The 24,403-nt window shown below is 36.7% G+C and overlaps 1 protein-coding gene across 3 annotated transcripts in view; it reads left to right on the top strand.

Annotated features, from left to right (window-relative positions):
* Positions 1–24,403, top strand: part of IQCH (IQ motif containing H) — a 188,010-nt gene that overhangs the window by 38,951 nt on the left and 124,656 nt on the right. For 2 of the 3 annotated variants that reach the window (XR_004423233.1, XM_033108542.1), the window contains exon 5: positions 839–955. The exons of the other annotated variant lie outside the window; for it this stretch is intronic. Coding sequence is in view for 1 of the 2 variants with exons in the window: in XM_033108542.1 (XP_032964433.1) it covers positions 839–955 (117 nt within the window). In the remaining variant the exon portion in view is untranslated. The remainder of the gene's footprint in view (positions 1–838; positions 956–24,403) is intronic. 3 annotated transcript variants of the gene reach the window in all.

Genomic DNA, 24,403 nt, shown 5'->3' with positions numbered 1-24,403 from the left:
GAAGGTGAATAGTTCTGCAAGAGACCATCAAGTCTAACGGCCACATTTTGCAAATAAAGAAACTGACTTCCAAAGAGGGGAAGTGACTTACCCAAGGTCACACACAGGCAGTCCAGGGTAGAGCAAGACTGGAACCCACGTGTCTGGACATCGAGCCGGTGCCCCTTTCCTCCACCACTGTGCCGCCTACCCTGGTGGTTTATATTTAAGCATCTCAGTTGTAACTAATTTGAACTATTTAAAATGAGAAACACGTGATTCAAATGAGATACTTTTATTTATTTATTTTTCTGACGAAAGCATACATTTTTCCTATAGTTAGCAAAAAATCTCTGGAAAGAAGTAAATATATTTGTTGTGGTAAATTTACCAAGTCCAAACTGAAATTTACCTGTAAATATCCCCTGAGGAACGTGCCACATTAACAGACCGAGGGAGCCCTCTACCTGTGTGTTTGTAGTATAGATTTCATTGGCAAAATCCTTGACCTGGAAAACTAAAAATAAATCAAGATCAGGTATTCTAGTCCTTTGTCCACCTTGGTTGGCTTTTAGCATTATTTTTGAGAAAATAAATGCTGTCTGAGGCTGTATTTGTATGAGCAATAGGATACATGGAGGAAAATCTGCCAAAAGTTCCTTTTCTGTGAATAAGAGAACAATTAATAACATAAATAAAAGACCTAAATACATACATATATATACATATACATATATTCCAGTGAGAATTACATTAAAATAATTATTTTCAAAGAACTTTATACTCCTTTGAGGATATAAAATGTTAGTAAGCATTTTTGTTCATCCAGCATGAAAGTTTCATTGTTTCTTTGTTTCAGCGAAACATAGGGTTGGATGTAAAAATCATGCAGGATCCTGAAAACATCCACCACAGAGCTGCTGTAAATGCGAACTATGGAATCAGTTTGCCATATATTAATCAGAGACAAGCATGTGTAAGTAATGAGTTGTTTTAATGAGCTCTTAATTTTTTTTAAAGATTAAAAGTCATCTATTAGTAGTGTGATTTTAAGTAAAGATTTTGATCCTTTTGTCCTTAGAATTTTTTGAAGATGAAATGGAGTGGCTTTCATTCTGTTTATAATTAGAAATGATTAAAACATGCAAACCTATTTTTAAAGGATCCATTTGTAGCTCATTCAAATTTCTCTGTTTTATTTGATGTTTCTAAATAATCGAGTACCATAATTTTAACAAGGATGAGGTAATTTAACAACAAAGAGGATTAATAGAGAAATTTTAAATATTTTATTTGATAGTAGCTTACCACTCGAAAAATCAAAAGGAAACAGCATAGTATCAGCTTCAAAGGTGTATACTTATACAATACACAAAATGTAATTAGATTATTCTAAATCTGAAACAAACAGGGATTAATTCTTTAGGTCAGCAAAATGATAAGAGGGAAAATAATCAAATGGAGATTGCAGTAAGGGGTTTCAGAGTCTACCTATTTTTGCTATTGACTTGCTGATAAGTGTCCCAAAGGAAGGATTGGACTCTTTCTGTGTTGTGGGGTTTTCTTGGGAGAATTAAGAGTAATGCTTCATTTTAATTGGGAAATTATTTTATTTGAAATCATTTCTAATACTGAAAACAATTACTGAGGTGACATTTTACATTTTTAAATACATTTTAACCTTTGGCTTCTCTCAAAAGCTCTTAAATGTATACTTCGGTGAAATCAAAACTAAAACCCAGATTAATGTTAGAATTAAATTGCAAAACCATTTCTAACCAGCATAATAGTCTCTTAGATTAATCTTCCAAATTTCCTACATGTTTTTAACTGCCTAGTTCATTCATGTAACCCTGTAATATATTTTTAGTTTCTTTACATATGCTTTATGTTATTCTAACAGGTTTGGTTTAAGAGCACTTTATCATAGAAATACTTTTATAGCCTAAGAAATGACCAGAAAGTTAGGTATTTTTATTCCTGCTGAAACTTTATTTAAAATGTCACAGTGAATAATGTGAAAGGATTTTTATCTGCTCCCATGAGCCCAAAGCCCTTGAAATAAAAATATTGTTTCTCTGGCTGTAGAGACAGAAGCAGATTTCTCTTTTGTTGTTGTTGGTTTTCCCCCTTCAATCTAGAATTAATATTAGCTTAGCTAGTGGAGTGCTGAGGACTTGTAGCCCAAGGCAACTGCTGTATCGTATGCAAACTTTTTCTGATGAGCATTGAAGTTTAAAAAGGCAGAACTCTAGATTTACAGAGAATTATGCTTTGCTTTAATGATTCTGAGTGAGGATTCAGACATAAACAGGAAGCCAAAAATTACATCCAAAATTTGGAGTAAAATCTTTGTCATTTATTATATATTTTTTCTAATTCCCAAATAGGCTGAGTGCCTTGAATATTGTGCCCATGTACTTGGAACATAGAGGATTTGGGAAAGCTCTTTGTCTTATCTAACGCATAGATAATATGTACTCATTTATTGTATGAAAGATCCTTGTTTCCCCATAAAACTTGACTCATAAAACTGTACAGCAGAGCACTTTAAAATGTATGCACGTTAGGTACATTTTACTCAAATTAACTATTGGCATTTCAAATGAAATAGTTGACCTTATCGTTTTTTGTTGATTATAATATATGTGTGTGTATATATATATATATGATGGTACTAACTGGAAAACAGCATTTTCATTTTGGATTTATAAAACAGAAGCATTGTACAAAAGGTCCTGTGAAAGAAATATTCAAGTGTTTGGTTTTAAACATCATGTATAGCACTTAGGAATAAATACAGTTGTGATTTACCACTTATAAAAATGTTTTTAAAAGCACTTACCCAAACCGAAGCAATGTGTCTAGTGTCATGATGTATAGTTAATTAGAGAAGAAGCATCAAGGCTAATCGCTTTTTAGAACTACTTGAAACACTCAAAGGGGATTATTATTTGGCTGCTGAGGGCCATGTGTTTCCTTACTTCTGAAACTTGAACAGCTTGTCAAATGCCTATAAATAATCTTAGACATTTTTTGAAGGAGCAAATTTGAATATGTAGCTCATATACTTTATTAGTTCCTAGAAACTGGTATTTTCTTCATTTTGTGAAGAGGTGTATCCTGCCTGATAATAAGGGGCTGGTGCAAAGATTTTAATGCACTGAAAACACATATACCCCAGATGCATGTACACATACACACACTCACCGCCCCGCACAGAAGTGCCTTCAGAATGTTATATCCTGTAACTCTGTTAGTAAAATCAATTTAGAACAAAATATTAAAAGTGAAAGTCACTGATGATTTCTCCAATATCTTAAATCTGCCAAATAATAACATGAATAATAATAAACCCTCTATCAGGTGTTCGAGTAGGGCCTTGTAGGTATGGGAAGACAAGAAGAGATCTCTGATACTATTCATACTTACTCACTGACATTTAGTTCCCATTAGACTTTCTAATGAAACACATTAAAACATCTACAGAAAACTTGACTTTGATTTATTTTTTTTAAATAAAAAGGTTTCTTAAAAGGCTTGCAACATATATCTGTTAACATGAATTTTAAAAGAAAGATTATGAATGCATAACAAAATAGCCAAACAAAACATTGCTTTGAATTGCTGCACAAATAACTCTGATTATAACTGTTATGACCTAGAAAAGAATCATAAAAACATTTTTCTTTTTGGCAAGATATGAGTTGCTGTAGAATTATACTAGTTCTTTGGTCCCACTTTCCAAATAAATAAATATAGAATGCAATGTAAACTTAGAATCTTTTATTTATTCATGAGGTGGAATTTAATACTATTATGATTTCTAGATTTTATGAGTCATATGTTATGCAGTGTTTTTCACTAACTTAGTTGGGTAGCAATCACACTTCACAAATCATAGTTTCATTCTTTACTGTTTCACTTGGGGGTGTACACAGTAATCCCTCTCACTGAAAGCACATTCATTTCTGAAAGGAGAAAGTAATGGAAAGTGAGGCAATTGTGTTAATGTCAAATGATTAGAAGAAGCACCAGAAATAAGGGGCGGGGGTAAGGGGTGGGGGGAGGAGAAAGAAGGGCCATTTCAAAACACGATTGTGTTTTAAGCCCATGCATATGGCCACAATTACAGTCACAACATAATTTGGCAATGGTAGCAGAATTAGATTTAAACAAATTGATGTTACACTGCAGTAATTCAGAATGAGCTTGTTGCATTTATAAACCATAACAAGAAGCAGAGTGAATTAATAAACCCTTCTTGTCACTAAAAATAAAAAAGGGAATAATTGCTGAGATGGAGTTAACTTAACAGATGACTGTAGTCAGCATCCTTTCAGCCTAGATATGGGAAAGTGAAGGTCACCCCATCTCAGATGACAAAGAGGGAACATTTTGTTGGTAAACAAATTAATCTTTTGAAAGGTCGCCATTTGTTTTAAGTTTTTATCCAGTTCTTGTCATCTGGAATCAGAGATTGACTGTCATTTCACTAGGCAGGGGTGCAGTTGAAGCAGACAAAGCTGCTTCTGTACATATCAGCACTCCTTGACAAAACTCGGTGCCTGATTGGGATGCTATGGGCTGCTGGTTTACAGCTGTCTCCGGACAAGAATGGAGGCCCACCCCTGAATTCCAATAAGATGGGCTGCATATTCCGCCTGCTGTAAGCTGGCCTTCTGCCCACAAGTAAAATGTATTGTAGTTCAAGCCAGCAATTATCTCTTTTACTTCCTTCTGTGCTGCTTCTGTTCTCTTTTTCCAAAAACAGATGTGGGTATTCACTCAAGTTCTGCATCTATTCTTTCTCACACCTGCCGGGGCAGAATTTTGACAGAGGTAGGGTTTAAGAGAGCCAGCAGACAACGATCAGATGTAATTTCATTGAGAGCAGTTTTTTTTAAAAAATGTTGATTTTTTTTCAGGAAATGTGGAGTCAGCATCTTGATCCCTCTCCCTTTTCCCAGGAGCATGTGGTAAATTAAATTAGTTGAACAAAAGGAAATAGCTTTAAAGACATTTAGAAATGCCATATCCTATTTATAATACACAGTCATTACCCAAGGACTGTGATGGCACATCCCCTGGTCTGTCATTGAAAGAGATCTTTCTCTTCAGGTTGCTTAGAAAGAGTCTTTAAGGAAACAATGACTTTTCGTGTTCTTGATTCACAGCCTATAAAATGTATTCCCCCACGATGGTAGTAGTGGTGGTGGTGGCAGAAGTGGTGGTGTATCGTCTTTGTGAGTTGCTACTTTTCAGAATCTTAGTTCTACATTTGGAGTGCTGGAAAAGCTGAAGAAAGTGCTGTGACAATTGTCATTGGCTCGTGTCTGGCTCTCTCACCAAAGCCCATGACTCTGGGAGGGGAGAGAGGCAATTAGAGGCCCTACCCTGATCAGATAATGGTCACAGAAAAGCCAGCTGTAATGAGTTCTCTGACATCTTGAGAGTGCTGTGTACATTGAGTTTCCGTGCTAAGATCACACGTGCCTTCCCAAACCAACCCTGTGCTGAACTCCAAGCATTTTTTGGCTGTGAGCACAGTCATTCTGGGACAGACTGTCTGGTGTAGAAACAGCTTCCGTTTCCTCATGTGTAAAATGTCCATAATAAAACTATATCATAGAGTTGTACTAAGCTTTAAATGAGATCATTCAAAGCACTCCAAGTTCCTGGTACAAGTAAGTGCTCTGAAAATATTAGTTATGACTGTTGGCAATTTTCACATATTGTACCGTGCCGTGTTTTATACAGTCATCTAAAACTTATATTATTGTAGGGGTCGGGGGAGAGAACCAGAATATTACTGACGTCCCTTCCAGGGATTCTGCTTAATATTTCCTATGGTGATGCCATTCTCCCACACAGATATGAGGACAGGGACCTTGTTGTCTGTTTTTCCAATCTTCCACCGCACCAAGCAGAGTTTTGCACAGTAGGAACTGCGGAGAGGACTGATTTGTGTCCTCATCCGTCCAGCATCAGCAGTGAAGCTATATAACCTGATGCCGGCTCTAGAAGTGAAGTAACGATTCTCCTGGCCTCTGGTAGCCTGGTTGCACAGGGCACCCTCTCACTAGGCCATCTGATAAGAGTTTATTTACCTAGCGCAACACCCTTGCTCCTGGGTTTCTGTAACAGCCTTGCCACTAACTAGCTGTTTCCAGGAGCGAGTGACTCTATCTTGCTCATCCTCATTTTCCTGCTTTCTAAAATAGGGAGGCTAGATGGGTGGTGATCTGGTGTGGTGGAAAGGGTTTGGAGTCGAGTGGATCAGAGTTTGGGTACTTGCTGCCATTTTCCAGGTGTGTAACTCCAGGTAAGCAAATGAACACCTACGGTCTTCAGTTTCCTCTTATGTAAAGTCAGGACAATAGTGCCTACTAGGCAAGGGTGTTATGTGGATTATAGGTAATATATTAACATTGTTGGCACATGTTCCTGCCTGGTTCCTGTTGGTATAAGGTTCCCGCCTTTCTGAAAAAATGAATTACTATTCAAAATCTCATACTTCCTTCTTCCTTCTTCTAAAACCTGTGCATTCAGAAAAAGATCTGATTTGGCTCCTTTCACACTCCAGTATGAGTGATAAGGCTGAATGCTCTGGTATTAAAGTTGTTACAAAGAATTCCAATGAGTCCCAGGGAGGCTGTAAGCATTTAATTCATATTTCATTTTTATGATAAATATTTAAAATATTTTAAAGTGTAATAAAGAAGAATGCATACATACTTAAATTGGATACCAAATTTTAATGCATTATATACCATCGATGGGTTAATTTGTACTATCAGGTTAACTGTGAGCACAGGGGCACATGTATGTGCATGAGTGCTTGTATGTGTAGGCACACGTATTTTTGAATTTTTTATAAAGGTGGTTTTTATTAGATAGAGTGCATATTTGTACTAGTCATATTTTAAAATTCATATCTGTGCGTATAAACTCCTTTAATAATCCTACAAATAAATAAGTCAAGATTAAATGAGATAATACATGTCAAGTAGTGCCTAACCCCTAGTAAGCATACACTAAGTGCTAACTGGTATTAGTATTACAACACATGTGTGTTGCTATCCATCAAAAGCCAGACAAGTTCTCTGGTGCACACGTTTGGTGCAGCATAATAGTCAACTGTGCAATATAATGGTACATGTTACATCATGAAAATATAGCATTTAGATGGTTTCATTTCTTATTTTTAAGTTTGGGCTGGTTCTTACCTGATTTCAATGTGCTATACAATCTTCTTCGGCATTGCAGGGTTGCAGTGTTACTTTGTTTACAATTACAGATAAAAAATCAGCAGTAAAGCATCATCTTAAAATTTGGACTCAACATACAAAACAAAATTAGGTTGTTTTGAAAATGAGTGAATATCTGAAAGAGAAGGGTGCTGAGATACCTGAAAGGAAATTCAAATGGGACATGATGGAACATCATAAATTTTATAAGACACATTTGAGAAGTACTTTTGATCATTCAACACTTCAATGACAACAGCATTTATTAAGTGTGCCAGACACTACGCTAAGTGCTTTCTGTGCACTGTCATTTCTAATCCTTACACATATAAAATAGATGCAATTTTTATAACCATTTCACATTTGAGGAAACTGAGACTATGATTTAGCTACTTGCCTAAGGTTCTGAATAAGTAAGGGAGTTAGGATTCAAATTATTTCCAAAATCTATTTGTCAAATCTTCCCCAGTTGAGTACTTAACAACTACTGCTTAATTATTAAGGAAAACGAGCAGTTGTTAGATATAGTTAGTGATTCTATTTTGAAACAAAAAAATTCTTGCTCTTCCTTAAAGCCTCTGAATTATTTTAATTGAAGAAAATCATGAGATTATAAGTACCATAACAAATTGTTAGCTATTTGAAACTACTTATCTACTTACATGAGGATTTTCTCCACCTTGTGCAGGCAAAATAAAATACAGAAGTAAACTGTATGCTGTGCTGGGTGTAAGATTGCAGGTATTACCTATAGCTCTTGATTTCATAATTTGCCTTCATCAAAAGGGCCTCATTATTTCTAGTGTTGATTTATATGTACATGTAAATTTATATAACTAATACATATATGTACTGATATATAATTCAACATATAAAATTGGTACTAAATTCTTATAAAACTTGGGTTTATTTACACTTCAGCATTCTATTTAAGGTTGCGTTTGAAAAATAGATTCTACTGCTGAAAATAAATTTAAAAATCTTTGGTGTTAGAGTATTACCTTTCCCATGGGAAAGAGTTTTTAACAAGAGTAAATCCTCTATTTAATTAAACCAAAGGAGTTAGACTCTATTAAGGGATTTCAAGCATGAGTGGACAGGGAGAAGAGGGATTTGGGAGATGCAGGAACAGAGCCTTTGCGGTGCCCTGGAATCATCCCAGGCCAGCAGCCGCCTGCTAATGAACCAGCCCTGCTTCCTGGGCTGATCCAGTGCCTTTGCTCTACGGGACTTGAACTTTGGACTTGAGTTTGGTACTTGTTTGACTTCGTACTAAGAGTTTATGTTTCTAAACTCCTAATTCCACTTTGATGAGCCAAAAATTAGGCAAATGGAGGAGCCTGAGTCAGCTCTACAACAGGTTTACGGCACAAGGGGTTCAGGGATAGAACTGTATTTCAATATCATTGGTGTCCAATGTTTATTATTTTATGCATTTATAATAACATTATTCTGAGAAGGCATCATAGACTTCACCAGACTGCCAGAGGGGTCCAGGGACTCCCAAAAGTTAGAACTCTCTGTGACAGATCGCCTTATCGTTCACACAAATGTCCAGTGTGGGCCCAAGTATGTGTCAGAAAAGAGAAGTAACTGAAAAACTCTGTATTCCTTATGGATGAAAGATCCACTCCTCATAGTTGATGGTGCAGAAACCTACCAAGAAGTGGCTATATCTAGACGGCCACTCCAGATTTTCATAAGAATTGCATCTTCATGAGTAGAAATACATAACTTCATACTTTCACATAACTACTGTTGCATTTCTATTGCGAGGAGGAAAATGGAACAGCTACAAAAGTGGTAATGTTTGCAATATTATAGGAAGTGTTCTGTTTAAAATGAGGCAAAAGAGAAATACTATATCAAGTAGCACAATAGCATTAGCCACAAGAGAAATGGGTCTAATAGAACTGTTTTTATCACAGCCCAGGTTAATTATCTACTGAGAGGTACTTGAGATGAATAAACACTATTGCTGTGTTCTCCAATATTCTAAGCCATTGTACCTTAAACTGTACTTGAGTTCAAGTATACATTCCTAACCTTTTAAAACCACTTTGTACCCATAGACTAGAGTGATTCACCCTATACTTTAAAAGCATAGCCTCTGAATCAGAATGCGTAACATAAGCCCAGTAGATATTTATTTGGAGGAGATCCCTCTCATTAGGCCTACTACAAAACACCACTCACCTTCCGCTTACATCTGTTTCTTTGATAACACTCATTAGACTACATTCCTGTTTGGGGCCTTGATCTTGTAGCTCCACTTCATTCGACATGTTGCATTGTTCCTGTACTTATTTTTCGTATTTAATGCTCAGAGTTGGGGACAGGGGTGGGGGAACACATCTCCTTGTCACTACTCTGTATTTCCTATCTAAGTAATTGTACTACCCAGAGGAGAAGAGAAACCCTGGCTGGAAGAAACAGGATCTATCAGGAGGACAAAGAGAAAGATAAGATGTGAGAAGGAACCCGTCCATATGGGGGATTTCTTGGCAAGCTACCCTGCTTCCCTTATCTCCCCATGTTTCCCAAGCCACTGGAGCCACATAGAGCAAAAGGATTCTTCTTTCCCCGTGCCTGGCTGGTGTGAGGCCCAGATGTGTTCGACGGTTAGGTTCAATTTTACATTAAGTCCTCACTTAACGTCATTGATAGCTTCTGTGACTTGAAGTGAAACAACGCATAACAAAACCAATTTTACCATCATCTAATTGATATAAACAAGAGTAAGTTCCTACGGCATCTCATCAACATTACAACAAAACAACGTTGAATGAAACGTTATTCAAGAACCTGCTGTACTAATAGGTCACATAGGCTTGCCTGGGGACCTAACCACTTGGTTTAAGAGGTTCCTAAGAAAACTCTCTAATGAGTTTCAAAATAGCCTTTTCTATTTCTAAGTTAAAAGGGTAAAATCTGTAGAAGTTTATCAGGAGAAGTTGTAAAGTGAAAAAACAGGCACTCTCACCCACGTGTGGTAGTTGATCACCAAGAAAATATTATTCCCGATATCCTCTTTTCCCATTTAAAAATATAATGGATACCTAATATTGGATTATTTTATATAATGATAATTTAGGGGGAAAGCAGGTTGACTCTTTCAGCAAAGGATTTTCAAAACCCTAACCCTCTCTTTATGAAATTATCATTTAATCTAAAATATTGAAATCCCAGGGAAAATACCTGTCACCATCTTCCCACAGTCTAGGGTTTATTACTCCATTTACCCGGAGTTTCAAGCAGAGCACCCAGACTTTAATGGAAGGGAAGATAATTCCCCCACAACCTCCACGTTCTCATTTTGAACACCTGCAGGACACCTATCTGTGCTCGGGGCTACATTTTAAACTGCACTGTGTTACCTGCACAGGAGGCTGCATGGCAGGCAACAGCCAGCACTTGCGAATGCTTCTCGGTGTTGGGCACGGTGTTAAGTACAACACACACAGATTATCTCATGCAATCCTCACAGTAACCCTGCAAGTTCAGTACTATTACTACTGTCGTTTTATATTTGGGGAAACTGAGGCAAAAGTGGTGAAATAACTTGCCCACATTCAAACAGCCCAAGTTCCAAGGATCATAATTCAAACGTCTAACTTCCACATTGGCATTCTTAATCCTTATTCTATACGACCTCCGACCTCCGGGGAGCTTTGAGGATGGTGATTTGACCTGCATCTGAGGGATAGATCTGGGACTCAGTCAAAAATTGCTTCTCAATGACCAAGGAATTTTTGGAGAAATTTCTCTGCCTTGGTCTGGGAATAGAAATAAAAGATCAAACCACTTAGTAAGAGGCTATGTTAACTCAAGATTAGAACAAGAAGAGGAGCTGGTACTTTCTCCTCCAGCTTTATTGAGATATAAGTGACATATAACATTGTGTACATAGAAGGTTTACAGTGTGATGGTTAGATACACATGTATCCTGTGAAATGATTAGCACAATAAAATTAGTTAACACCTCCATCTCCTCACATAATTACCTTCGTGTGAGTGTGTGTGTGGTGAGAACATTTAAGATCTACTCTCCAGAACTGGTACTTTTAAGATGAGAACTTCCCCCAGCGAGACTGTAAACCCCTTTCAGGGCATGGACCATATCTCCAACATCAAGCATAGTGTCCGATCTGGTCAGAATCCAATATAAACTTACTACTAATTGGTGTGTATGAAGTTAATGACTTTGAATAACAACTTGTTAAGGACCTGTGTAATTGAGTTAGGTTGTGTCAAGCTAAGTAACGAAATACCATATACCTCGTCTGACTACATTTGTAGAGAACTCCTCTTTTGGCCATAAAAATGTCTTCCCAGATCTCTTTAAGTAGAATTAATTTTCCCTTCCCTAGATCATCATTGTAAGCTTTTAAAGCTTTTACATGCTTTGACTTGAATTTACTGAGCGACGTCAAAGAACAGTTAAATAAATAGATATATTACTGAAAATGAAAAATTATTATAATAAGAATGCCATTTCTTTCCAAATTAATCTTTACATCTAATGTAATTCCAATCAAAATTCTTATGGGCTTTATTTGGTTAGCGTGGAGTATTAATTCTTTTCAATTTGACAGATTTCTTCATCTTGAAAAATAAATGGGCAAAGGCTTCATGTTTTTTCCCTGAAGAAGATTAATGAAGGTGAACTTTTCATACTAGTTATTAAAACATATGCTATAATTATAATAATCATAATAGCATTCTATGGGTAAATAAACAGATCAATGGAATAAAAAAGTGAGCACAGATATTGACCTTAGAATAAAGGATAACTAGAATGTCATAAAGATGACAGTATAAGTCGGTGAGATACAGGGAGGACTTGTTAGATAAATGATGCTGAGTCATTTGGCTAACGATCTGGGGAGAAAGCATTAAGTTCAATCCTAACCTTAAATCCTATACCAAAGAAAACTCCAGATGGATTAAAGCAAAATGTTTAAAAAGAAAAGAAATAAGCAAACCATAAAAAGAGAACTATTTTTCAAGTTAGTCAAAGGAAGATTCTTTAAACACCATAATCTCATACAATAATAACAATCCTCATTACAAGAAAAGTCTATGAGTATGTTTATATTGGGCTCCAAACCTGGATCTGTCACTAACTTCTATGTGATATTTGGGCAAATCAATTATACTCCTTGGGCATTAGTTTGTTCATTTGTAAATTTAAGGCATTGGCTCAAATCATGTCTAAGATCTCTTACAGTTCTGACAACCCATAATTCTGATTCTGATGGAATCTGTTTCCTTTTGCTCCCTTCCTTTCCCATTTATGACCACCAACATATGACACGTAAAACAAAAAAGCAGACCAGATGAAACTGTTTTCTCTTCTGACTGTGGAAATACAATTCACAGAAGGTATTAATGTTTTTCATTTTCCATGTATGCATTTAACAAAGCATTTGTTGAGTACCTATCATGTAAGACCCTTTTTTTTGTGTTATCACTTTTAATACTCAGAGTATGTCAGAGAGGTTATTACTCCCATTTTACAGACAAGAAACTCAGGAGTGTAGAGATTAAGATATACGACCAAGTCGTATAATTAATATGTGGCTCACTAAGAATTTGGACCTATATTTTCTTATGACAGTCTGATTCAGAGTCTAGGAAAATTACTCCAAGAGAAATTGTGCAAAAAGGACAAACTCTTAACACACACACACACACACACACACACACACACACACACACACCGAGAGAGAGAGACAGAGAGACAGAGAAAGAGAGAGAGAGAGAATTAAGATAGCTAATATTCCTCACAAATCAGTTTCTTTATTAAATTAATAATGTATTTTTTAAATGGACTTAACTTGTATTTGGGGGTTAATTCCTTCACTGACTTAAGCAACAATACCTGAACTAGAAGCGCTCCTAGCCTCCTTTCAGGTTTGCTTAGGCATTTCTTCTGCAGACTTTACTGATACAGCATAGAAATTATGTCAAAGCCCAATGGAGCCATTGAAGTAAAAGTCTCAATACTGCTCAGGAAGGGATGCCAAATTAAATAAAAAGAGCCCCAGCAGTTCTGCAGCTGCGTGCCAACCCAACTGCTGGTATGAGGTAAATGAGGACCAAACTTCATTTCACTTGTGACCCTAGCCGGTATTTAAACAAAAATGCCTAGAGACTGGCACACTGTTCTTTAATAAGGGAACAAACAGCAATAGCAAAAATAATTATAACAAATGATAAACCCATTCACAAAGTCTTTCTTAGACCTTAACTGAAAGACTACCATTTAAACTCATTTCCTTTCATGGGGTCCCTAGTGAAGGTTGAGATAGTAGATTGTGTCTGAGCATCAAGTTTTAATTTATAGCCCTAAGTTTACATAAGAAAATTATATAGAAGGCAGAGGTACTTCAGCTGCTTTCTTTTCTGTATCTTGTGACGATGTTTGAGTGCTGGTGTGGTATAATGTTCACCAATATGCAAAAATCACAAGTTTAAGCAACTCAGTCATTTTTTTCTTTTATGATAGGTAATAGACATATAGATGAAATGCTAGTACTTTATTATTCTCTAGTGATGACTTTTTCAGAATTTTAAAATTTATATTGGAATGCTACAGATTAATGCTATTAAACATATAGAGAAAAATAGCAACAAGAAATAGACTTCTGTCAGTCTAACAAACCAAAAAATCCTGAGTCCAGTGTGTTTCAAGCTCCTCTGAAGAAAAGTTTCATCTAAAAGCAAGTTATCACCTCTCTTTTAACTTTGAAGAATGGTCTGCTATTAACAAATTACAGCAATTATAGTTGTTAGCTATGTGTTAATCCTTTGATCAGTTTTTTTCCCAAAATGCATTCCAAAGAATACAGCTTCCTTGGAATGTTAACGGGTATTCCATGAAAGGAAAGTTTTGTGGGCCCATCCATAAAACTGGTAAACATGCGGTTAGAGTCAGACTAATTTTTATGCCATTAGGCCAGCTGGAGTCACTAACACACTGATGTACATAATGAATCTTGAAGAGGAGGGTGGCCAGTGCAGTCAGCCATGTTTCCCAAACTTCCGCAGCACCCTTTTCTGTGGAGTAGCTCACAGAACTATATTGAGAGGAACACACTTTGGGGAATGTTGCTTAAGTGCTGGATTTAACTACTTTTAATGGAAAAATCTTTTAGAAGATATTACATATTTTCCTGCTTTAGTCACATTTTACTGGCATTTCATATTTTCTTGGGGGCTTTGGTGCATCGTAACGAACTCCACTTCTTAAAAATGTGATGTGCTGTGCAGGGCCCGTGAGATGTGCAGATGCTCACACCTCAGACTTCTATGTGTTCAAAATATTTCTTCTTGGGTCTCTGCCATGGTCATCTCTATTTGCCACATTCTTTGAGTCTGTTCACAATCCCATGGTCACTTCTGCTACTAACTACCCTTTTTATCACCCTAAAACCCCTTCCAGTTCTTAGAACTGTGACGCTGAGTGTGCCTTTCTCTTCCTTCCTTCTCTCCCCTGCCCTCCCTTCCCTTCCTCTCTCTCTCTCTCTCCCCCCCACACACACCCCTTTATTTCTGATATTGGTAATTTATGCTTTCTGTTTTTCTTGATCACTCTTTCTGAGGTTTATCAATTTTATTAATCTTTTCTAAAAATCATTTTGGCTTTGCCAATTTTCTCTATTATTTGTTTTCTATTTCATTGACTTCTCTTTTTATTCTCTTCCTTCTACCTATTTTGAGTTTATTTTACTCTTCTTTTTTTGAAGCTGTTTATGGTAGAATCTTAGGTCATTGACTTTAGACCTTCCTTCTTTTCTAATAGAAGCATTTAGACTGGTAAGGTTCCCTCTAAGCAGTGTTTTAGCTGCATCACACAGCTGCATTTTCATTATCATTCACTTCAAAATCCCCCTAGTGATTCTTTTCTTTGACTAGTGAGTTATTTGGAAGTGTGTTGTTCAATTTCCAAATATTTGGGGATAGTTTTACTTTCCTTATTCTTATTGAATTCTAATTTAATTCTACTAGGTTCAGAGAACATACTCTGTGAGATTTAAAACATTTGAAATTGATTGACACTTATTTTATGGTCCAGAATATAATTTATTTTGGCAAATGTTCCATGTGCATTTGAAAAGAATGTGTATCCTACAGTTGTTGGTTTTAGTTTGCTGAATATCAATTATGTCAAAGTGGCTGGTGCTGCTATTCAGATCTTCTATATCCTTACCGATTTTAAAAATCTATTTGTTCTACCAATTACGGAGGGGGTGGATTTTAAAATCTTCAACTCTGATTGAAGATTTGTCTCTTTCTTCCTTCAGTTCTGGTAATTTTAGTTTCATGTATTTTGGGATAATGTTATCAGAGGCATATATGTTTATGATTTTTATGTTTTCTTGTCTAATTGACCCTTTTATCCCTCTTTGTCTTTGACAATACTCCTTGTCTTAAAGTTTACTTTTTCTGACATTAATATAGCTACTCCTTCTTTCTTTTCCTTACTATTTATACGGCAATCAATCTTTTTTGTTGGCTCTTCAAGCTGTGTATTTAAAATTAAAATTCATCTCCTATAGATAGCATATAATTTTATTTTGTTTTTAAAATTCAGTCTGATAACCCCTGCTTTTTAATTAGAGTGTTTAATTCATTTCCATTTAATGTACTTATTGACACATTGTCTGCTGGTGACACATTGTCTTCTTTTGTCAAAACAAAAAAGTCCTTAGACTGTGGAGTTGCCAGGGTTTTTGTTGTTGTTGCTGTTGTTATTCAATGCTTTAAATTTCCATTGTTGCTGATGAGAAGTTAGCCATCATTTGGATGGTGATTCCCTGTATAGAATGTGACTTTTTTTTTTTTCTGGCTGCTGTCAAGTTTTTCTCTTAGTCTTTGGCCTCCACGGGTTTGATTATGTTGTGTCCATGAGTGGTTTTCTGTGTGTTTATCCTACTTGGGATTCATTGAGCTTTATGTTTTCTAGAAAATTGAGGAACATTGTGGCCATTGTTTCTTTAAATGTTTTCCTCCACATTTCTCTGTCACTGTTGCTGGGATTTCAATTACATACAAATTTACAACATGATGTTGTCCCATAGGTCACTGAGGATCTATTATTTTAAAAATATTAGATAATACCTATTCTTCTTATTAGATAATATCTATTGATCTCTCTTCAAATTCACTACTCTTTCTTCTGCTCACTCCAGTCTGCTTTCAAGACTATCCAATGAACTTTTCATTTCAGGTATTTTACTTTTCAGTTCTAGAACTTTCATTTTTCTAAAAACACTTTTTATTTCTCTGCCAAGATTTTACATCTGTTAATTCATTATGATCATATTTTCCTTAAGACCTTTAAAATATGTATAACCACTTTAAAGTCTTTATCTGCTAATTATACCCTTTGGATCAACTTGATATTTGTTTCTTTATTTTTTAAAAACTACTTTACTAAGGTAAGATTGACATACAAAAAGCTGTACATATTTAATGTATACAACTTGATGAATTTAGAGATAACTAAGTAACACCCATGAAACCATCACCAGAATTTATTCCATAAACCTGTCTATCACCTCCCGGGTCTGTTTCTATTAAGGACTATTTCTCTTGTGTGGATATTTTCCCATTTCTTTGTATATATGGTAACTTTTTATTGCTAGGGACATTATAAATGATGTGTTGTAGAAACTTTGAATTCTGTTACCTTGCTCCCTAATGTGTTGATTCTTGTTCAAGTAGGCAATTAACTTGGCTAGATTCAAATTACAAACTCTATCCTTGATGGGTAGCAGCTGAAATCTCTGCTCAGTTTTTTTCAAATTGTTAACTGTTGTGTTTTTGCTGGGCTCCTTAGGATCTGTCCCATATATGAGTACATGTAGCTAAAAGGTCAGCCAAGGATTTGTTTGGCCTTTATTTGCACATTTTGGATCCCTGCCTCGCAGCTTCTTCCTTTCTGGGATTCCCCTTCATTTTTAGCTTTTATGACAGCCATAAACTGCATTCTCTTCTCTAGCCAGTGAGACTGTGCCTTTCTTTTTGAATTATAGCCACACTGCATCTCATGGACTGAGAAGTATTTCCAGGGCCGAAGTCACACACACATAAATCTCAACTGTTGCAGTTCTCATCTTTCAAGATCAACTCCCCTCTTCCTTCTGCCTGTTTTCAATTTATCTTAGTACCTTCAAATAGCTATTTTTAAAAAATATTTTATCCAGAGTTTATAATGGTTATCTTCAGAAGGGTTAGTTTGTTATAAGCTACCCTTACCACTAGGGTAACTAGGACATTAATTAGTCTTGCCATTTTATAACCTTCATCAAAAAGAAAAATATTTGCTATCAATATATCTATGTTAATTACCCCTCCCAATAAACCTTAAGTGGTTATATTTTTAAGAACACTTTTTGGCTCTATTCCTTTTTCAGATGAGATAATAAGACAGAATTAGATGAGTTCTCAATTATGTAATGCCTTCAGGATACTATATAAATACTTACAATATATGTTGTAAAGGTAGTAACAGAAGTCCAAAAACGATGTAGGAAGTCAGAGGAGAAAGAAATCAGATCTGATTTTCTAAAGGAGGTTAAAAGGTGGTTAAAAGGTGACAAGAATTTAGTAGCCAGAGCTGAGACAGAACATGCTAGAAGGAACATTATAAGCAATGCAAAAAAAAGTGCATGGTTGGAGGTTCCAGTCTTACTGATTACAGTTATATGTATAATTATTAATCAAAATCAATATTTAAAAGCTTATGGTGTGAACATACTGCTGTAACATGACAATATGGGTAAATCCCACACCAATTTTAAAAGAAAAAAAGCCAAATATAAAAGAGAGTACATACTATAATAATCCATTTATGTAAAGTTCAAAAACAGAAAAATGATAGTTTGTAATAGAATTCAGAATAGTGAAAAAAAAAAGAATTCAGAATAGTGTTTACCTTTGGGTTATAGTGATGACTGGGTGGGAGCATGAGAGGGGCCTCTAGGGTGTTTTCAATGCTCCACTCATTCTGGATGCTGGTTACCCACAGTGTCCACTTTGTGAAAATATATCAACTGATAAGTTTATGGCTTTTGCCTTTTCAAAAATAAATGTTATACTTCAATAAAATATTCATGTACAAAAATAAAACTCAATTTCTGAGGTGAAAAAAGTTTGTATTGTTCATCTCCATATATTGTGGAGCAAAAGTAATTGTGGATTTTGCAATTATTTTTAACTTTCAAACTGCAATTACTTTTGCACCAACCTAATAATTCATTAATTCCTCACAACAGCCTCATGGAAGATGAGAGATGCCGAATCTGATGTGAAATTGGATTATATAAATTTGAAATACCAAGATGTAACATAATAATAATAGATTATTGCTTTATACAGAAAGTTTGACATAATTCAAATCCCTCAAATTTAAAAAATGAAACAAAATTTCATTTTTTTCAAAGGTGGCGCAGTCTGAGTAAATTTAAGCTATATTTATGCTAAAGTTTCCACAGAAAGGCACCATTTGAGTACATAAAACTACCCTGTAGAATTTAGGATATGAGTTCAGCAACTGCAACAAATACCAGTGGATTAAACATGACAATAATGTTCTCTCGCATCACTGTTTGAGCATAAGCCATTTGTGGCTGAAGTGGCATTCCTACAATGTCAGGAAGCCATGCGCTTTCTATTTTATTGCTCTCTCCTCCTGAACAGGCAGTTTTCCATCTTGTGATCTAAGATGGCTGCTGTGTTCCCACCATCATGTCTGTATTCCAACCAGTAGAATCACTGCAGTTCCTATACTACTGGCTAGAGTCTCGTCACAAAGACATATGATGCTAAAAGAAAGGCTGGGAATCGTAGTTCCTGGCTGGGTGGCACACTGAAGGTTTCTAGTAGTCTTTACCATACGTGCCATTCTTTGTCTGGATGTCTTGAATTATGTGAGTTGAGAACTATGAAATGCCTCCAGGAAGAGATCCTTTGCATAAAATTCACCTGCCCTGTAGATAAGAATATCCCTATTTTACAGAAGATAAAACTCAGACTCAGAGAAGTTCAGTGATTTCCCCCCTGCACACTGCTAATTACATGACAGAACTAGGCCTCAAAACCGGTGTGCCAAGCCCAGGATTCTTACTTTGTTGCTACAGATGCCTTTCCAGGGAGTTCTTCTTCTATCCCCCAAATTCTAGTAAACTTTAGTCTGAGAGAAAGTGAGACTCCTACTGTATCTGAGTTAAATGCCACTGGTTAAGGAGTGCAGAAGGGGACAAAGTGGTTATGCTTTGCTCTGAGCATTGAGGGGCAGAGCTGGTGACCTGAGCTGTGTTTGGCTCGAGAGGTTCAAGAACTCAGGAAGCAAGAATGCAATATGGTAGAAAGCAGTGGGTCATGAAGCAGTGATGTGCATTTTTAGTTCTGCCTCTAGATAAAAGCAGATTAAATGTGCACCCTAGCTATTTTCCCTTTCTGATCTTTAGTTTCCCCATTCATAATAAGGAGAGGAGGGTTGGGGCAGGGCTCCTGAATATGGTTGTATAGGTTGTGCACAATTTTTTAAATTCACCAAGCAGAAGATTTTGGAGTAGAGTAGAAGGGTGCAGCATAGCTCCAATCCTACCCCCCTGCCTTGCCCCTCAGAAATACTGCTGGCAAGTTATCAAAATATTGGGATTCTCAGAAACACTACAAAATCTGGAGAGAAGACAATCAAGCAAGCATCCTTATCTTTTTTCTCTTCTGACAAGGAGACTTGGAAGAGACAGGTGCAATTGGAAAGTAAATAACGTGTCTGATTCTTCCTGAGAGAAGTGCAGTGTTCCGATTCCACTGAAATGTTCCAAAGCCCCTGCGGCTAGAGGTCGGGAGGATGGCCTCATCCTCAACTAGGTAGAACAAACCCTGCTATGGGATGTTCATCAGAATCTCAGGAGAGGGAGGAGAGCCTACATATTTTAACAAAGACTACATACATCCTAAACCAGAAGCTTCCTCCACCCCAGCCCTCAGGTAACAGAAAGGTGGGGAAAACTCAGAATACAGTGTTCAAGTGCTGCTGGGAGAGAAAACACACTGGTACCAGACAGTGGGGGAGGAGATAACTACATCAGAGCAAGTAGACTGTCTGGGTAGAGCTTCCTAAGCATGTAAAAGGGGAAAAGAAATGATATGGTCACCTTACTAATTTTTTATATAACTGTCAGTATTTCACCCACAGCTTACAAAAGAAAGGAAGAGGGTAGAGAGAGCATGGGAGGAGCATGGGCTGCAAGAGACACAGCCGTAACTTAAGGAACAGAAGGAATTTTCTCACAATTTCTTCACGTTATAACAAAGCTTGATAGGAGCATAAATAAAGTAAAATTAGAGCTCAACCATGAGATAATAAAAATAGCAGTAGGAGATAAAAAGAGAGTTTGCAGACGTTAGGAAACAAATACTGAAATACTTGTAGAACTAATAAATAAACTATAAATAGAAGGAACAGAACAAACACTGCTGAATACTGAAATATTGACATAGAGAAAAGACTATAAGCACAGTAAATGCAGAGGGAAAGATAAAGGAAATTAATTTGAAGCTAATAGACATGCATATGAGTTTGTTACAGGCTAAGCTGCTGTAACAAAGAAATCCAAAAATATAATGCCTTAAAAAATTAGTTTAGTTCTCACTCACAAAACAGTCCACAGGTGAGAAGTCCAAGGCTGGCAGGACAGCTCCGCTCCATGAAGTTATCTAAGATATGGTTTATTCTATCTTGATGCTCCATCATCTCCTTATTCCTGTGGTTACAGACATTCTCATTTCCATGGTTGATGCTGGCTCCTCCCCACACCCTAGTTTCAGCCCATAGGAAGGATAAAGATAGGGCAAGCACCTAAGGAGATGGCCCAGAGGTTACACGAATCACATTCTGCTCACATCTTATTGGACTGAATTTGGTCACATGTCCACAATTAGCCACAGGGGACAGTGGGAAATGTAGTCTGTAACTGGATAGTCATGTGCTCAGTTAAAACTCAGGGTGTTCTATTCTAAAAGGAACCAGGAAAGAATGAATAGTTAGGTATCACAATATGAAAGATAAGGAAGAGCCCATCAGCAAATCAAAGAGAAGATGTATCAAATGGTGTAAGAAAAATTTTCCAGAAATGAAGAACTAAACCTGCAGGTTAAAAAATAAATCACTGAAATCCAGGAAAATTTGATTTAGAATAATTCAACATCACGGTGCTTCCTAAGTGAAACACCTGAATTTCAAAGACAAAGAATACTTCAGACATCCAAGCAGAAAGAAAAATCACCTACAAGGGGTAAAAAAAAATCAGGCTGGCATTGATTTCACAATATTCACTGTAGAAGGCAATGGTGTAGTGTCTACAAAGTTTTGAGAAAAGAAAGGATAACCCCAGATGGAATTCAAGTATAAGGGCTCAGAGAAGTAAAATACCTTGAACCCTTGGAAAAAAACTGCTTAATAACCAAAGCCAGGCAAGGCAATTAAGAAATCAATCAAAATAAGGAACTCAAGCATAGAGAAGCCAGGACAAAAGGACTATTGGTGAGCATTAGGTCCACTTACATGTAGAACTAATACTAAAAAAGCATAACAATTATGTGAACATTATAAACCCAGACAATGTAAAATTAATGTAATCAGAAATTAGAAGGTGAGGGAGAGGAGATGGGAGTAGCAAGAGAGTCCTAATGTTCTCATCTTTTGAAGCTGTGATATGTTATGCAAAATAAAAACATGTGGGGAAAAAAATCTGAAAGCTTTTCATAATCACTTTTATATAACTAAGTACCAGGGGTCCACAAACTGCAGCCTAAGGGCTGACTACCTGTTTTTGTAAGTAAAGTTTCATTCAACATAGTTTCACCCATTTGTTTATGGATTGTTTATGCTACATTCCAGTTATCACAATGGACCTAAACAGCCTGAAATATTTAACATCTAGCCCTTAAAGAAAAAAATTGGCTAACCCTTGCAGAGGAATTTTTTTTTAACTCACAGGAATCTTGTGGTAAAGACATATTTACTTGAGGTTTAATAATTTGTTGGGTTTAACTTGGCTGTTTCCCCTCCTATTAAATTCATGTCAAATTAAGTTTAATTATGTATCCTATTTTTATAAAACAATCTAACACTCATCCCAGAGATGTCAGGAATAATGGGTCACCTGATAATATTTGGTTTCTTAAACTTTTATCTTTGTGTTTTTCTGTGTTATTTGGAATCTTTATAAAGAACATATATCATTTTTACCAGAATAATAAAATAAAATGGTTTTTCTATTTGAAAACACTGGGAGCACATATACCAAGACATTAACAATGGTTAATTCTGGCTGATAGGAATGTAATTGCTGTTTTCTTCTTTAAGCTTTTCTGTATTCTTTAAATATTGAAAAAAAAATTTAAGCTATTACAGAAGGTTTAAGCATAAAGTGGTAGAATTCTGAATTATAGTTTTGGAATTAGTAATAAAATGTCAGATATAAAGAATATATGTTTATATGTTCTTTTATAATATATTCCATGTTACACAAACTCCAAAACATGGTCCCAGCATAAAATATAAAGCATGACACAAAGGAGCAGCCAGAAGCAGGTGCAATCCGACCTCTGTTAGACAATCAGCACATTCACACAGGTGGTGTCTTTTTCATTCATCTTAAACTCTCTCTCCAATCTTATCCCCACCCCACACTCCTGATACACACACCATATTCCAGCCACACACAACTCCTCACCTTCCAGGAAATCTTCATGCGTTTGTATGCTATTTCGCTTTGTCGCCACCATTCTTTCTACCTGTAGTTGCATCCTCTTCTCCATGTGACATAATTCAATGCTTCTTTGGGGGCACAATTTAAATATCACTTACTACAGTACATCTCAACCTTGGTTGCACATCAGAATTACCTGGGGAGCTTTATAAAAACACCAAGTCCCAGGCTCCAGCCTGGCTATTCGGATTTAATGGCCCAGGGTTGGGGCCCAGGCAGCGGTATTTTTATAAAGCTCCCTGAGTGATTCTAACACGCAGCCAGGGTTGAGAGCCATTGCGAAGCCTTCTGCCATACCAGCAGGCAGAGTTAATTACTCCCTCTTCTGCACTCCTGTAGCCCTTAGCTTTTCCATTGCTCATGAAATTTAGTGCTTACTGTATTAAAGTTAGTGTGATATAGTAAGTGCTCAGTAAATGCTGAAGGTTGTCACATTCCTTCTTCTTCCAACCAGGCGTATGCAGAAGCGGTTATCCTTACCATGGGAACAGGACAGGAGAGTGGGCTCAGGTTTCACATCCCGCGACGCTGTCTGCAGGATTTATTTCTATCAACTCACCAGGATGTCACCTCCCAAGTGAACTCTGCCCTCTCACCCCTCCCCCTCCACACACACCTCACTGCCTTTTTAATCATAGCCCTTGAGTCTGGCTTTTACATTGTTGAGACTGATGCAATTTAAGGAATTCAGGAAACCAGCATTAAGAATGTGCTGAGTGCCTGACAGAATCCTGCCAGGATGTCATCTGCCTTGTGCCCTGGCCTTTGTGTCATACGTTACATGGTGTTTTATATTGGATCCTGCTACTTGAGCTTTCAAGAACAGGTTGTCAGGTGCACTTTGTCAAAGGCTTTCAGAAAATCCAGATAAATTATGTTGTGTGCCCTGAAACTGCCAAACCTATATTTCACATCTTCACAGCGCTTGACAATTTTATTTAAGTTGAATCTTTCTTTCTTCCTCCGATTTACCTTTGCCTCCCTGACCCTGATATCAATCAGAGAAGTGGAGACCCTGCCATTTTTGATATGGAACATCTTCAGTTATGTATGTGTCGTGTTTGGAGTACAGGACCTTGGGTGATTATCTCAGTCTTCCCCAGTTCGGAGGAGAACTTAGTAGTTTAGGAGGTGAGGTGGGAGAGGAGAGCTGAAGATGAGGAAGACACCAAGATGGATCAGCAAGACCCAAGTTCCAGGGTAGCACCATATGCATACGAACCCCGCACTCTCATCCAGCCAAGGCCCATAGCACCCCCTTGCCACTTCCAACTCACCAGGAAGGAAACAGATTGCACTCATAGTCTTCTCTTTCCTGTTAAAAATCCTATTTATAGTCACTTTAAAAGGTCTTCACCAAACGTCACCAAAGGGTTCAGT

Source organism: Rhinolophus ferrumequinum, chromosome 6, assembly GCF_004115265.2.
Source record: "Rhinolophus ferrumequinum isolate MPI-CBG mRhiFer1 chromosome 6, mRhiFer1_v1.p, whole genome shotgun sequence".
Lineage (NCBI taxonomy): Eukaryota > Metazoa > Chordata > Mammalia > Chiroptera > Rhinolophidae > Rhinolophus > Rhinolophus ferrumequinum.
Note: the sequence above shows the minus strand (reverse complement) of the source record. Positions and strands in the feature narration are given on the sequence as shown.